At 38.9% G+C, this 17,920-nt stretch overlaps 1 protein-coding gene across 4 annotated transcripts in view; it reads right to left on the reverse strand.

The window, feature by feature from the left end:
• Window positions 1-17,920, reverse strand: part of stard13b (StAR related lipid transfer domain containing 13b) — a 100,901-nt gene that overhangs the window by 69,653 nt on the left and 13,328 nt on the right. For 2 of the 4 annotated variants that reach the window (XM_067364664.1, XM_067364665.1), the window contains exons 3-5: window positions 14,657-14,824; window positions 10,446-10,583; window positions 1,718-1,748 (exon numbers count right to left, since the gene is read on the reverse strand). In XM_067364664.1, coding sequence (XP_067220765.1) covers window positions 1,718-1,748; window positions 10,446-10,583; window positions 14,657-14,824 — 337 coding nt within the window. Of the gene's footprint in view, window positions 1-1,717; window positions 1,749-10,445; window positions 10,584-14,656; window positions 14,825-17,920 lie in introns of those variants that run through there. The other 2 variants (XM_067364666.1, XM_067364667.1) reach the window with 2 other exon arrangements.

The raw sequence follows: 17,920 nt of genomic DNA on the forward strand, positions 1-17,920 counted from the left end.
ATGTACTTTAGCTTGCTAAGAGCTTATTTAACTTGTAAATACAGTTCACAAGCTCACAAAGCAAAACACTTCCTGAGAATATATTAGAAATTAGAGATTCTGAGGTTTCAAACTGTGACATCAGTCAAGATTAAAGGAAAGCCCATTCCAGTCCAGGATAACACAACAAGAATCTTGTTTCATCCTTGAATTAGTCACACTGGGGACAAGCTGGGGTGCAATTCGAGCACAGAGGACAAGAATGTTTGAGCTGTCTCACGATTGCATGCTTTAGTCATTTAATTACATTAAGGAGCAATTCAGACAAGCTCCCACTAAAAACCAACACCCTGTTAAAGTATTACAAAACTCTACAATGAGACGGTCTAATTAGTGAACGTCTCTTTACTGATTAGAGCAAAGATGTAGGACATAGGCCATGTTTACACAGCTGCAGAATACTGTTGTCAGTGTTCCTGTATTTGAGTCCTTAATGCACCTCACACCCATAAATTTCAGGACTCACAACCGAATTCCTGAAAAACCCACATTGTGTGAACAGAACTGGACTGGACAAATAGTTTTCTGTCACATCATACAGTGTGTCATGTCAAAAATGATAAGACTTCTCAGTTTTATGGACGTCACCATTTAGGACATTTCGAAACTCACACCTGCAAGTAGATGTCAATCCCAAAAACTGACAGTGTGCACATGGCCATAGTATCTTAATCTAAGAACATGGGATAGTTTATATACACTGCACAGCATAAATAAGAACACCCCCTCTGAAACTTCTGAAAGTCAGCAACTACTCAATCACTTAGAAGATATGTCAGGGTTCTTAAGAGATATAATGTTTCAGCAAGTCTGCTTAATCAATTACCAAAGAAGCATGTCAAAATTATTCAGGAAAATAAGATTTTCTTATCAAGTTTATAAAATGTTGTAAATACAGTTCACAAGCTCACAAAGCAAAACACTTCCTGAGAATATATTAGAAATTAGAGCAAAAATGAGTTCCCCCTCCTAAAAGTTACTAAATACAACAAAATAAAAAAATGTGGTGTAAGTTTAAGGCAATGTTTGTAAGTATCAACAGGTAAGTATGTTGAACCAAAACATTTAAAGAGAAGTAATTTCTTGGCAATTAAAAGTGTTATATAGCCCACTGAATCATTCTCAGACTTAATGCTGACAACAATGGAAGCACTTGGGAGAGAACTGTCAGGAGACTTATTTCTTAGCACAAAAAATAGGACAGTGGTACAAGAGGATTACCAAATCATTGTTTTAAGTATGAAAATATAGCAAAAGTAACACAGAAATTCAAAAACAATGGACTTGTGACAAGACCCCTGAAATAATCAGGCCTTCATTTTAAGCATTCATTTAGTGATGAGGGATTTTTTTGCTAGACAGCAGGAGAAATACCAAGCGAGTAATGACATATATTTCTCAGTTTTTATTATGTATATGTTTAATACATTTTAGTTGTGCCATCATTCCACAAACTGTATTAGTGATCATAAAGAAAATACATCTTTTGTATTTGTTCAGAGGGGGTGTACTCATTTATGCTGCTTATAACTTTCAGAAATGACATTCAAAGAGACCAAGGAGGAAACAATGTCAAATGCATTTAGACCAGACTGATAAAGTCATTACTCAGCCCATTTCATTTGAACACTTCTTATTGCCAGCACAGTTTAATATATAAACGAAAATGTGTACTCACCTGCACCTCCATGCCTCTTCTTGATGGACATCTGAAAACAAAACATGAAATCTGTTAAAACAAGCATCAAGGTTGAGTTAATATTTTCATAACAGTTTAACAGTAACCATATCACATAAAACTGTCTCATGGAGCATCAAAACAAAGGCCTTGAAGTATTGCTCCTCTCCCACAGTGGATAAAATCAACACCTGACCATTGAATTTCCTCCCACGGATCTGCTGAACGCTACGCTGACCTGGGTCACTATGATTTACAGTGCTCTTGCCCAGCCAAGAGAGAAAGTGCTACATGTTTAGAGAGAGGGTCGTGCCCACATTCCAGCTGTTTTTTAGTTTCACCTTTCTGCTACTACGCTCAGGTATCATGTGGCCTGTGGATCCATTCGGGAAATAAAAATGCCACTTTTCCGCCTGAGACCCAGCAATTCACTATTTAATTTAGTAATTTTTTATAAGAAAAAACATGCTAATCAAATGTAAAAAAATATATACATTATTGATGAGACTATATACTTATATCTACCCAAACCCGGCACAAAATGAAACCCTGTGACTCGATTGGTAGTGTCAAATTTTTAAGACTGACTAAAAATTGCTTTAAAAAAATTCCCTCCTTGTCTAAGTGAGAAGACCCAGATGAATGGATAATTTCAGTAGTGGAGACAGTAGATGTCTACTAAACACAATGATGTAAAACAAATGATTGTCTCCAAATGTTAGGGGCGTTTTACATTTAAAGGTAGCAGATGTTTTGTCTAGAAACAGAGCAACCAACAAAACACCAGTAAATTTTAGTGTAATTCAACATATTAAGAGTGTTAAAGCTTTTTGAAGTGGCTGTTGATCATTGTTCGAGTATTCCCTCAGCTGTAAATGTACACCGGGGCCCTCTGCCTCTGTTTAATGAGATCTGGGTCTGAAAAACACAGCGGAAAGAGGGGAAATGATGGATGATGTCATGGTTGCTTATAGGCTGTGAGATTTTGCAATGAGGGGTTGAATTTTCACCACACATCTCAAAGAGTTATGGTGTTCAAATGCAAGCACAACCGAGGGTGTTACACTCATAAAACAGCTTAAACAGTGCGTGAAAAACTGTAAAGCGAGACCATTTCAAGGTATGTATATTACATGTTATTTTTGACAAGACTACTGGGCCGCTTACTGGAATGTCGCCTTTCAAAACAAGTTTGCAGAGGATTACTATGAATTCTTGGGAGAAAGAGCGTATACAGGAGTAAAGTCCTGCTGTGTTTCAAAGTAGTAATTGTCACTGACACAAATGATGGTTACATGACATGTAATTAAGCGTCAAATGAATGATGACTAGCTTTAGGACGAGCCTGCCTTACAAAAACAGATCTGGGTGTAAAAGGTACAACACTGAAATATCCACACATCCATCAAGCAACCTGACAGCAAAATGAACAAGAAAATCAAGGCCAAGACCTTCACATAACAAGAAAACAAACAATGTTAACACCATCAAATACAAGAAAATGGATCAAGACGCAAATGAAAAGAACAATGAAAGAAGAGGGAAGTTGTTTTGACATGTGGTCTATATACTAATGAGCGCCTTCCTGGTATATATGTCATTTTCTTGGAACTATAGGATTCCTGTGTGTGAATGATGAAGGCTGACAGGATTACAAGTATAATCATTTCTCAGTCAGAAATAACAGATAGATAGACAGAGGTAAAATAATTATGCCTGAGGGGAAACTCAGGAAAAATAACTGTGCAAGTTACACTGCTTTGGCTCGGAATGAGATACAAGATCCTAAACGCAGAAAAAAGAAAACAGGCGCCATAATTTCCAGAGGCAAGGGTACCGATACATAAAGTTCACACAAACATCATTTGGGCTGAATCTGAATTATGAGCTGTTGGAGATTTACTGAATAACAACCCCTGAAGTTCAATACGTATTTTTGCATGTCTGGGATTCCCCTATAATTCATTTTTAGCCGTTTTATTTGGCATGCATGACTAACGTCTATCATAATATTCATCGCACTGGAGATTCAAAAATACATGTTTGATATTACACACATGTTCCATGTGGAGCCGATGCTGACTGGCCAAAACCAACTCATTTAAATTCAACATGCAATGTGAACTACCGAATGTGAGAAACTGTATATTAAACAAGAAAATGGAGGTGGGACTTTGTAAGAGAGATTGTCTCCATCTAAAATGGACTGGATCAGGAAAAGGTCAGTATATGACAGTTAAAGGGTTAGTTCATCAAAAAATGATTCACCCTCATGCACACCCGTAAGACTTTCGTTCATCTACGGAACACAAATTAAGATATTTTTGATGAAATCAAACTGCCAAAGTCACGTGATTTCAGTAAACGAGGCTTCGTTACGTCATGAGTGTTTCGAAATTTTAATGGTTCACCACTGGGGGGCGTGACTTTGGCAGTCTGATACATGCACGAACCACTGATTCGAAACAAAAGATTTGTAAAGCTTCGAAGCTTCATGAAGCAGTGTTTTGAAATCGTCCATCACTAGATATTGTTGAATAAAGTCGTTATTTAGTTTTTTTGCGCACAAAAAGTATTCTTGTCGCTACATAACATTAAGGTTGAACTGTAGTCACATGAACTGTTTTAAATATGTCTTTAGTAGCTTTCTTGGTATCTAGTAATGAAACACGTAATGAAAAGGCGTTTTGGAGAAGATGAATCTGTATTAAGAAAGAAAATCGGATAAATTTTAACATTGTAAAATGCTTTGCATTGTGCACACAATATCCTTATTCATAAGGCAGAAACCAAGCAGCACGTGAAAAACAGAGGCTAAGAAAAATGTAGGGATTTAAAATGACTGAGAATATAAGACAAAGAGAAAGATAAAAAATAGAGGAATAAGACAGAAAGTATGCGCTGTAAACTACAAAAAAAAAAGGCCCCACGGCATCCACTTCAAAGTGACCCCAGAGGGCTCGGGTGGGCCAGATGTGGTCCCGCGAGCAAAGCCTCATCCATCTTACATTCCATCAAACCCCCTGCAGCAGGACAACTTTTCTATATTTAGTTCTTCTCTTAAGCCTCGCTCAACCCGCTGGAATATGTTCCATCTAGTTCCCGCGTTATCCACCATGTTTCAGCTTTTTTTTTCTGATGGACGATCTGTTTGGGCTATCAGGCTGTAGATCATCCATCTTGCAAGCTGAGGTGGGCGGCTGAGTTGGTGGTATTTTTTTGAAGTTGACATCTAGAGAATGTCAAAGAAATGCAGCTAGCATGACACAGGGTCTTGGTTGTGTTATGACAGAAACAGCCTTGGTGAAATGCACAGTTAAGCAGCAGGAGAGAAAAGGAGAAACGTCACTGTCACGGGTGACGATGCGGGCAGACTTATCTGATGTTGCGTATATATGTTTAATTTGGAGTCTGTGAATGCAGTAAATGTATAAGCAGACAGTATATCGGCTTAATACAACCCATCTTTTGCACAAGCATGTGCCTGTTTTCTGTAAAGGAAACAAAAGAAGCAGGGTTGTGGACTTGAGGAAATGAAAGATGACTTAAAAAGGAAGGATAATGTAGGATCAAACCTATTCCCGAATTAGTCCTGCTTTTAAAGGAAACACGGGGAGTTGAATAAGCACCTCATGTTGCTGCTTCTGAAAGTGCTGTATATGTTAAAACCCGCTTTGAGAGCTTTTTTGCTTCTAGGCTCTTTGCCAGAATGCCTCTCAAGGCTAGTGCTGGTGAAAGGTTCATGCATCACTGCAAAGATGTGTACGTGGGTAAATGTATGTGCATTTAATGCACAGGTTCCACACGTATACGTCTGGCCAACAGGAAGTGCAAAAAGTTGGGCACTGTGCCCAAGGGGTCAAGGTTTTGCCATGGTCTAGTGAGCCCCTGCTGGTATAAAATCATAACTACACCATCTGGGCACAAAATAATCTTTTTCCATTGACAGCCATTATAAATATGATATATACATACCATTGTAAAATATGAAGCATATATATATATATATATATATATATATATATTTTTTTTTTTTTTTTTTTTTTTTTTGGTTTGACTATATATATATATATATGCAGTCAAACCAAAAAAATATTCATTTTTATATTTTTTATATATTTTTACTAGTGGGTGCAGGACACTATAGTTAATTTATGTAAGTGAAGATAGCCAAATAAAGTACACTGTAACATATTATACCCAAAAATTCTTCATACAGTGGACTAGCAGTAAAATTTATAAAAAAAAATGGAACCAAAAATTATTCAGACACTTTGACCTGACCATGTTTTGCTTAAGTGTTTTGCTTACATAATTAAGATTTTTTTTTTCTGACACAGTTTATATATAAGATAAATACAATTATAAAGATGGGTAGCTGCATGTGAAATTATATATTACAATTAAACAAATGGTGTTGTAACCTCAATCCTCAATGACAGCCAGACGAACCTTCGGGGGAATCACAGGTCATTGGATGGTGTTTACATAAAGCATTCTATTTTCTGTCACAGGAAATGTGAACTCGCACACTGACGGCATACGTGCTGCTGTATTTACAAACCCTGATGAGCAATGTTTTGGGAATCTTTGAGAAGGATGTTATGATTGTTTTCAATGAGAGTATGTGAAGTCACATGTCTAAAGTTGATACTGTTATAATGTATACAATAGAGTCAGCTTAAAACGAATCCCACAATACTAACTAGTACATCATTTCTAGTTAAAGAAATAGTTCACCCAAAAATGAGATTTCAGTAATTTACTCACCCTCATGTTGTTCCAATCTAGGACATTCTGCTAAACTACAGGTTCGGAACAACATAAGGATGAGTAAATGATTAAACAATTTTCATTTTGAGGTGAAATATACCTTGAAGTAAGATACTGAAAAGTTCTCACAGTGAATTTTTTAACTCCCAGCTCATGCAGATTCACAAGGAATTAAAAGAGTCCCACAAAAAAGTGAGAGGAAAAGAAAAAGAGCAAAAGCCCAGCCGTATTTTGACACTTTGCAGGGTCGCTCCTCACCCAACGTCCCAAACTGAGACTTAACCTCTGCTGGAGCAGAACAAATCCTGGCCTCCTGAGCTGCACTTGGCCCCGTAATCTATCTTCATCCTATTGAGCCGCTTAGCTCCCCTCTCCTGCCCCAACCGAGGACCCCGCAGGGAGTTAGAGGGCTGGCGTGGACCCTCCACACAGATGGATGGAGAAGACTCAGCTTCCCATTGCTCACCAGCACCTCCAAGCTTTTACAACAATAGATCGAGGGTGAGGAATAGGTTAGAGGCAGTGGGAAAGCGTTTTCCCAAAGCATTTGTGAGTTCACACAATGATTCAAACATTTATTAATTCTAAACGAGCTACCAACACATAATTAAGCAAACTAAAGGGATAGATCACCTAAAAATGAAAATAACTTTGGACCCCACTGACTTTCATTGTATAGACAAACAAAAATATATATATATCTCAGAAGCAATAAGTAGTAGAACAAAGTCTCAAGGGTTTGGGATGACATGAGGGTGAGTAAATGATGACAGAATTTAATTTTTTTTGTGTGTGTGTGAACTCTCACATTAAAATGATAAAAAAAGTGAGCTTGTTCCTCTTTTGTAAGTTGCTTTGGATAAAAGCGTCTGCTATATGCATAAGTTTAAATGTAATGTAAAATATGGCTAAGCCTCCACAGTGGGTTCTTTACAGCATGGAAGCTACATTAAATCAGGGGCTTACAACATCTTAAATAAAAGCTGGTTCCAAGTTAACAAGCATTCTGAGCCGTATGTTTTCTTTAAAGATTTTATGACGGCGTCAACTGTATGGTGTGGGTGTAGTAGTGACGTGATTGACTGAAACAACCTCTTTCACAGTGGTTGATGTTATTGCACTAATAAATAGATGGGCTACATTGGCCCGGATCCTTGTGAGTCATATTTATGACGTACAGCTTCCTCGTAACATTGACTATATCAACATAAACATTCTCTCAGTGTTGATTCATGTACAGTTTCAAAGTAGCTGATATGGCTTTCACCAGACAAGCTAGATTTTCACCTTCCAATAACTGGCTTAAAAAAATAATTCAAAAGCAAAAGCTGCCAACCACATTTTAGCCAGAAATAAAACAAGTCTGTGTTTGTGTACGTCACAGCGGTGTGTAGAGAGAAGTTAAGATGGAGACTAGGGCTGAATTTGAATTGAATTGAGGATTAATAAAATTCCAACTCACAAATTAAAATGGAGCCAACTCGTAAAGATTTTGATCAACCCTAATAGCAATGGATACTGTAAAATTGTTTCTCTCTTTTTAAATCAGATCAGATGAGACCTTCAAGAACTGTGACTACAGAAACACCTTCTTCATGACTTGGTCAAGAGGTGAACTAGGATAACAGGCTTGATGAGAATCCCAAATTGTGTTAATGTTAGAAGAAAGTTGGTAAAATGCCAAGGGAGCTTTCCAAATTTGGATTTGTCATCTACATGAGGGTGGCCTACACTCATTCCACTGGACTGAAGGCCTCCACATGCCTCTGGAGCTTTTGACCTGTTAATCTTCTCCAAGAACCTCAAGACTTCATTTTGTCAGAGTGCACAAAGCCAAATCATTCTATTACCCCCTCCAATCCAATTACCCTCTTCAACTCTCTCTCTCCTGTGCTCTCACAAAGTCTAATAAACGCACTCACCTCCCAGATCCCCATGCCAGAGGCCTTTAGCAGGGTTCCCATGCACGGACCACAGAATGTACCAGTGCTGCTTCTGCTATGCGGAGATTAAACAAACACATCTGGCCCAGTTCTCTAGCCGGACGGAAAAGGACCAAATTCCCACAGATATTGTGCTCATTTAAACCCACTGTTGTTCATCGGATATTGTTTTGGGAACAATGCAAGGGAGTGCGTGCCTTTGAAATGAAAAATATTCATGATGAGCTTAAAGGAAGAGCTGACGATTGCTTGTTTTCTCTGTCTTCGCTAGGCAAGGGTGGCTTGAGACAAAAGTCCACAAAGTCCACCATAAATTGCGGTTGATCTGAAGCTGGACTAAGACAGCTGTAAATCAGCTGCGGTGATCGTCCGTGAAGAGTCTTATTTTCCATCCTTTGCATGTCGGACTTGTTTCCAGAATGACAGAACATTCCTTTCAGCATCTTTCACACGAACCCCAAACTCGTAAATCGCTGAGTTGTCAGATCTTCTTGTGCTTGCTCTAAACAGCAGGACACGTACAGGCCTCTTTAATTTCTGTTTGAGAATGCCTTGTCCCGTTACAAACAAACTCCTAATGTTTACAAGGCATGTACAACTAGAAACAAAGCCCTTACCTTCACAACAGACAAGTTGCATACTTTAAATATCTTACACTGTATGTAGCAAACTTGAGGAGCTCGACCAATCAAAACCGAAAAACACAAGACTCATTGCAACAACCATCAGAAATGTCAGCATACAACATGTTTAGGGGTTTACAAATCACCGGTTAAAGGATTAGTCCACTTTTAAATAAACTTTTCCTGATAATTTACTCACCCAAGTCATCCAAGGCCATGTCTTTTTTTCATCAGTTGAAAAGAAATTAAGGTTTTTGATGAAAACATTCCAGGATTATTCTCCATATAGTGGACTTCAATGGACTACACTGTTGAAGGTCAAAATTACAGTTTCAGTGCAGCTTCAAAGAGCTTTAAACGATACCAGACGAGGAATAAGGGTCTTATCTAGCGAAACGATCTGCCATTTTCGGAAAAAATACAACTGTGTATGCTTTATAAACACAAATTAATGCCTTGTATGTGCTTCCGCTTTTTCCGTATTCCTCAAAACGCGGAAGCATGTACAAGGCGTTAATTTGTGTTTGTAAAGCATACACAGTTGTATTTTTTCCGAAAATGACCGATCGTTTCGCTAGATAAGACCCTTATACCTTGTCTGGTATTGTTTAAAGCTCTTTGAAGCTGCACTGAAACTGTAATTTTGACCTTCAACAGTGTAGTCCATTGAAGTCCACTATAAGGAGAATAATCCTGGAATGTTTTCATCAAAAACCTTAATTTCTTTTTGACTAAAGAAAGAAAGACATGAACATCTTGGATGACATGGGGGTGAGTAAATGATCAGGAAAATTTTATTTAAAAGTGGACTAATCCTTTAAGCTAAGCTACACTGGTTTGGAATCCAAACAAGATGTGATGGCCTTAAATGGCCCACTAAAAGTCTTCCTTTGGTGTCGCCCTGAATTCATTTATTCAATTCCCCAGACTAAGGGGGAATCCTGTTTGGATTAGCGAGGGGAAAATCTATTTAAGTCAGTCCCACTAATGCCGAAAAGCCATTAGAAATGCAACCCTAGACCATCAAACCTCAACCTCAGAAGGTTCTTAGAATGAACATATGCCCTGATCACTGACAAACAGTGTCTTCATTAAGAAACACTTCACAGAGAAATCTAAGCAACTGATCACATGGTCTATATACAGATCAACCCTTCTTAGGTAAAGCCAAATTAGATACTAACAATCCTGAGTTCTAAATTCCAGTAATATCAATATAACATAACAACACATTTATTTTACTCTTAATGATTTGCTCTGTTCTGCTAATTAGAGTCCAACTTTTTTTTTTTTTTTTTTGAAGTACCTAAATACTTTTTGAGGAGACTGTTGAGGAAAACAATTCAATATAACACAAAAAAATCAAGTTGAGTAAGTTCAAATGCTCACCTCTGTCTTTTTACCATGTGATCTCCCCAGAGAGGAAGTGGCTCCCACAAGTCTTTCTTGGCCGTGCCGTTCCCTCGTGTCGGTTCTTCTGGCCATGTTGTTCCAGTTGAGGCACTGGTTCACCCCCACAACTCCGCTCTGCAACAACAGCACAACAACTTTTAGCATGTGACGGGACACGCTTTGTCTGGAACGGATGACCTCTGGAGATGACTATGAGAAGAATAGAGAAGCTAAGACACAAACTCAGCAGAACAAATCACAAATGGAAGAACTTGAGAGAAAAATTGTTGACCTTGTTCCAGAACAGCATGCAAAGGGATATCTTGTCTCTCGTTAAAAACCAGGAACGGTTGTCGTGAGGGCTCTGAAACCCATCATGTCATTCTGCTGGCCACCCTTAATGGACATGGTGATATAAACAGAACAACAGACCCCAAGCACAAGACATCGTTGTCTTGAGGAACCAAAAGGCACTTTTGTCTTGCTGTGAACCCTTGCTACAGGGTAGTTATGTCGCGAGCTTGCATGAGGTTTTTTTTTTTTTAAACTTGCATTGAAAGTTCCCCATGGCAAGCTCCCAAGACAATGGACCTCTGTGTTAGTGTCACCAGTCTGGTCTACTCTCTGCCAGCATGCAGCACATTCTATGTAACCGATGTCACAGACAGACGCCATGCACTGGCACATCAAGCAATATCAGACAACATAATATTCCCACTGAATTCTTATCAGTTATCTACACTCACAAGTGTGAACCAATCAACTAATCTCGAATAGAATAGCGTAGAATAGAATAGAATAGAATAGAATAGAATACAGATCAGATTGTGAATCCATAATCCAGAATCCAGCCAATGAAAAGATTCTGCCTGTTTAAAGGTGCCATTGAATGTTTTTTTACAAGATGTAATATATAATATAATGTAATATAAGTCTAAGGTGTCCCCTGAATGTGTCTGTGAAGTTTCAGCTCAAAATACCTCATAGATTTTTTTAATTCATTTTTTTAACTGCCTATTTTGGGGCATAATTAGAAATGCGGCGATTCAAGTTGCGGCCCCTTTAAATGCTCACGCTCCCCGCCCACGGAGCGCGCGCTTGCCTTAAACAGTGCATAAACAAAGTTTACACAGCTAATATAACCCTAAAAATGGATCTTTACAAAGTGTTCATCATGCATACTGCATGCATGCGTTGGATTATGTGAGTATGGTATTTATTTGGATGTTTACATTTGATTCTGAATGAGTTTGAGGCTGTGATCCATGGCTAACGGCTAATGCTACACTGTTGGAGAGATTTATAAAGAATGAAGTTGTGTTTATGAATTATACAGACTGCAAGTGTTTAATAATGAAAATAGCGACGGCTCTTGTCTCTGTGAATACAGTAAGAAACGATGGTAACTTTAACCACATTTAACAGTACATTAGCAACATGCTAACAAAACATTTAGAAAGACAATTTACAAATATCACTAAAAATATCATGATATCATGAATCATGTCAGTTATTATTGCCCCATCTGCCATTTTTCGATATTGTTCTTGCTTGCTTACCTAGTCTGATGATTCAGCTGTGCACAGATCTAGACGTTAATACTGGCTGCCCTTGTCTAATGCCTTGAACATGAGCTTGCATATGCAAATATTGGGGGCGTACATATTAATGATCCCGACTGTTACATAACAGTCGGTGTTATGTTGAGATTCGTCTTTTAAACAAATGAGATTTATATAAGAAGGAGTAAACAATGGAGTTTGAGACTCACTGTATGTCATTTCCATGTACTAAACACTTGTTATTTAACTATGCCAATATAAATTCAATTTTTAATTCTAGGTCACCTTTAAAGGAAGCTAAAGCAAAATATTTACCACAAAACACCCATTAACTCTTTCCCCGCTCAAGTTTTTTTGTTTTGTTTTGTTTTTAAAAGTTGCCAGCCACTGCCAGCGTTTTTGATCATTTTCACAAAAATCCATGGCCCCCAGAACTGTTTTATTCTAGCTTCATGCATTCTATTTTTTAAGGGTAAGTTTCATTCAAAAAACAACATTTAGAGCAAAAAGGCTGAGAAAATCATGTTTTTGTCAAAAACTACATCTGGATTAAATTCAGAATGATGATCAAAACATAGATGGAGTAGACTGTGTCCATCAACACCCCTAATAATTTATATGCTGTTTAATGTTGGTGATCGCATTATTTTATATTTGCATATGATTACATATGATATTGCTTGTTTCTGCATCTTCTTCGCATGTGTTTGATCAGGAGATTCAGTACTCTTTCAGAAGATGTGTACTAGCACCCCCCACCCAGGGCCGGATTAACATAAGGGCTAGGTGGGGCTGAAGCCCCAGGGCCCGCGGGTAGAGGGGGCCCGTGATTGGCTGGAGGAAATGAGATTGACAAGTCAAAGGTGGTTGATTTGTGTCTAATAAATAACAAGAAAAAATGATTGGAAAATGTGCCTGACTGATAAATCACTGTCCAATCAAAATCACTTTACAATTCGCGACATGACACCGGGAAACGCCTCTTTGCATTATGCTATCGCATCGCATGTAGACTAGAAAATTGGCCTTTATTGCTTGTTCAGCCTCGCTGGTGTTCAAAATGATTAAAAAAAGTGATAGTGTTGCGCAAAAAATGAAAAATAAGCTTGAAAGGGAGAAAAGGGATGCTAATCTTACAGCAAAAATTACAAAACTAACTGCTTCGGTTCACATAAAACATCCGAGCCAGTGGAAGACCCCGCGTGCAGCGGCAGCTCACAATTATCTTCACCCGACACCGTCGCCGATCTGCGTGCTTTACACGTTGAAAAAGGTGAGATAGCAGCTGCATCAAGTTATTATTTTTATTACGAGTTAAGCCCTATTCGGATAGTAATTGTTTCTCATTAAAACGTAAGGTGTTTTCAACATTTACAGGGACGAGTCGGTTGATTTTATTGCCGTTTGAATTCAGAATGTCAGTGTTTTTCTCTCATCATCATCACCCGTGTAAAAATCCCGAATTAACTTTCCTACTGTTTTTTTGACGAACACCAATGTCGTGTGACTTGTCTCCACTTTCTGCCTTTGAAGTACATTTTATCAGTTGCAGTTCTGGTGCCGCATCCGTACATCTCGACCTCGACACATTCACATCACACGTTAACACAGCGGTAGAGTTACTCACGGGACACTGCACTTATTCGCAATCACAAGTTCTTTATTTGCATGTGCTTTAAAAGCCAGTTAAACCTGTCATTCGTGTGCTGTTCTGAGATGCGCTTTTTCTGACCCCAACCCCATACACCCGAAGCGTGCACACACACTTAAGCCTGTCAAACAGCACCTGACTACTGGACTTCATCTTTCGCGTCTGATTGCGCTATAATACTGTCAAATACACAAAAGGTTTACATAAACACAGTTGGTTATGTCTGAAGTGAGTTGAGAAAATCGGACGCGTGCAGGTCTTAAAGTGACAGCATCCTAATAGCATGCGGACCCTTGTGCTTAAAGGGATAGTTCACCCCAAAAATTAAAATCCTGTCATCACATACTCACTTTCAAGTTGTTTTAAACCTGAATGAGTTTCTTTCTTCTGTTGAACACAAAAGAAAATATTTTAAAGAATGTGGGTAACCAAACAGTTGCTGGTCCCCATTCATTTCCATAGTAGGAAAAAAAAAAATATAATGTGGAAATCACTGGGGACCATCAACGGTTTGGTTACCCACATTCTTCAAAATAGTTTATTTTGTGTTAATCAGAGGAAAGAATTATTGTGTCAGCAATATATGCAATATAATTTTAAAATATGTTAAATATTTTATATGTTAAATATTTTTTAAAATATGTTAATAGCATGGAATATTTAGTGTGCTTATATAAAATGATTTGATAAAAGGAATTTTTAAAAAATATAAAAATAATAATAATTAAAAAAAAAATTCTTGTGGTACAAGACACTGTGGCATGGCAATCATATGAAAGGGGGCCCTTAGTGTTGCTATAGCCCCAGGGCCCAATGTGTTCTTAATCCGGGCCTGCCCCCACCATATAACAGTGAAAACACTGAAAACCGGAAAAGTTTGTCAATGGCAGGGAAGAGTTTTTTCACAAATTATGGAAATTTATGTCAATGGTGGGGAAAGTTAATCAACAAACTATTTACATTATATTTAACAAGAAAGAAAAAAAAAGAGTGACCTGCAGGAATGCTCTGTCATTAGCGGTGTGTCTCCTGGCGGTGTTGGGTGTGTCGGAGGGGGAGGAGCCAGCACTGAGCGCTTCCTCTATATCCAGATTGAGCTGATCTAATCTCTTTATCAGCTGGGTCATAGATTCAGACCATGGAGACAGGACCTGAGGAGACTCCTGCATGTACACAGAAGAGACATGCTGTAGGACATCACAGAAAAATAAGCATTGAAGATAAAATTGATTAGGCAGAGTCATTACATTAGACTCGGTCATTCAGTCAAGGGTCTTTTTTCCTTTGATGTACAGAGCCAAAAATAACCAACTTGATGAGCCAGAACTGATTTCAGAGCCGTATCTTTTATTCTCAAACTAAGGTTTCAAAGTCACACTGAACTACTCTGCATGAAAACACAGAACCGTGCCAACAAGTGTTTTCCCAGAGAAAAATGTTAATGCTTAGACTTAATGGAGTTTTCAGTTGTTTCATTTTAGTATCTACTGTCTCGTTTGTGTCTGTTGTATTTCTCCCAAGAAATTTTAGGAGAAACATCTAAGACAACTGTTGACATACTGTAAGAGTACAGATCTATAAAATGAATGCATCAAGATGCACTGTGGGACAACGACAAGCCAGTGGAGGGAATGTGATACTCTGGGCAATGTTCTGCTGTGGAACCCTGGGTCCGGCCATTTATGTGGATGTAAATTTGACACATACCACCATACCTAAAAACCAGGTACACTCCTTCCTGACAATGGTGTTCCCTGGTGGAAGTGGCCTCTTTCAGCAGGATAATGCACCCTGCCACACTGCACACATTGTTCAAGAATGTTTTAAAGGAACACTCCACTTTAAAAAACAAAAAAAAACAAAAAAATAGTCTAATTTTCCAACTTAAACAGTTACGTTTTACAGTTTTCGAATCCATTCAGCCAATCTCCAGGTCTGGCGGTACCACTTTTAGCATAGTTCATTGAATCTGATTAGACCGTTAGCATCTTGCTCAAAAACGACCAAAGAGTTTTGATATTTTTTGCTATTTAAAACTTGACTCTTCTGTAGTTACATCGTGTACTAAGACCGACGGAAAATGAAAAGTTGTGATTTTCTAGGCTGATATGGCGAGGAACTATACCTTCATTCCGGCGTAATAATCAAGGAACTTTGCTGCCGTACCATGGGTGCAGCAGGCACAATGATAATATGCAGCACCTCTCACAAATGTCTAGTGGTTGCAAGGCAAGCTCCGGCACGCTCCCTGTGCAAACAGGGGGTCACAGCCGCTGCGTAATATCATTGCGCCTGCTGCACCCATGGTACGGCAGCAAAGTTCCTTGATTATTACGTCAGAATGAGAGTATAGTTCCTAGTCATATCGACCTAGAAAATCACAACTTTTCATTTTCCGTTGGTCTTAGTACGCGATTTAACTACAGAAGAGTCGAGTTTTAAATAGGAAAAATATCGAAACTCTTTGGTCATTTTTGAGCGAGATGCTATTGGTCTCATAAGATTCAATGAAGCTATGCTAAAACTGGTACCTCCAGACAAGGAGATCAGCTGAATGGATTTGAAAACAGAAAAACTCAACTGTTTAACTCTAGGGGAGCTGGAAAATGAGCCTGTTTTCAAAAAAAGTGGAGTGTTCCTTTAAGAAACATGATAAAGAGTTCAAGGTGTTGCCTTGGCCTCCAAATTCCCCAAATCTCAAACCAGTTGAGTATTTGAAGGATGTGCTGGACCAACAAGTGCAATCCACCTCGCAACCTACAGGACTTGAAAGATCTGCTGCTAATCTTTGTGCCAGATACCACAGGACACCTTCAGGGCTCTTGTAGAGTCCATGCCTCAGGGGTTCGGCACTGTTTTTGCAACATGAGGAGGACCAACAGCATATTAGACAGATGGTCATAATGGCCAAGTACTCACTGCAGCTAAATTCAGTTGTCAGTTCACCTTTTAGTGCTTAATCTGTTCTGTACACACACAGTGACAACCGCATTTACAGAAATTCTACACAGTATAACCAAACTGTGTTGTTAATTTCATATTTTTGTTAATTTTTAACAAAACACTGTTACCATGGTGTCAATCATCGCAGTTTCAGGAGTGAGTCATGTTCCATATACACATAGCCTAGAACAATAATTTAGGGGTCTCACTCCCCTATTATTTAAATGCGTTTGTCACTCCTGAAAGTTTAGAGTGTGTACGTGTCCAATGAGAGACATTAGCCTCCCACGAACAGTAAATAGCACTGAGGGTCAAATGTTCCAGTGCCACACACACTTGAACCAATACTAGCGAGCAACCCAGCTGCCATTGTGGTCCAAACATAGCTGTATGGTATTCCTCTCCTTTCTCTCCAGCGCTACTTTCACTACTCCCCACACACCCCTGCCAAAGATTATAAATAGGCTGTCCCGTCCAGCTCAGACACAGCCAAGGGTTCCTGGGCTATAAATTACCCTTAACCTACCTCACTCACCAAGCTGTAAATCAACAGGGTTGCCCCTTTACCAACAGGAAGTACAGGGGCCAGAGGAGCAGGAAGAGGGCAAGGATGAACTGTGAGGAACGTTTAACAGTAACATCCCAGTGCGGGAGACACAGCAGGCGGAAATGCTCAAGTCTTTCTTGGGATCTGAAGCCCCAAGGCAGAGATTACAGCTCCCTCTCATCCACACACAATGATGCTATTGATGACTGTCATGGCAGAATGGGACACATTTGTCTCAGGCAGCAGAAATACATGGTTTAGTTGAAAAGGGGGGGCAGCGTACAAGGCACATAAAATCTCAAGGAATGTGGCCATGGTAAGACCCTTAACCAATTAGACTCAAGATGATAACATTCCTTCAGAGAGTGAACAAAGGGGTACAACAGAATCAACCTTTCTAGGACAGTTTAAAAAATTAATACAAAGTCAGTAGGATTTTTTAATGTTTTTGAAAGAAGTGCTCACCAAAGCTGCATTTATTAGTCACTGTTTTAGGGAGTAATGCAATATTGTAACTTACCCCAACACTGCTAGTGAGAAGGCTTTCTTGTTGTCCCTCTTAAGACATTAGCGCCACTCTGTCTTGCCCTTCTGCGATGGACCATTAACCCTCTTGACTTTGACAAAAGAGGATGCATTTGCTGCTCATAATGCTCAAATCTGACCCCCCAAGCAGAGTCTTGAGTGAAAACAATTAGTGTCTTCTTAGAAATAAAAGGGAGGATGCTGCTTGACTAAACAGACAATGTCACTAAGACTTTAAAGCTAA

This window comes from Chanodichthys erythropterus, chromosome 17, assembly GCF_024489055.1.
Source record: "Chanodichthys erythropterus isolate Z2021 chromosome 17, ASM2448905v1, whole genome shotgun sequence".
Lineage (NCBI taxonomy): Eukaryota > Metazoa > Chordata > Actinopteri > Cypriniformes > Xenocyprididae > Chanodichthys > Chanodichthys erythropterus.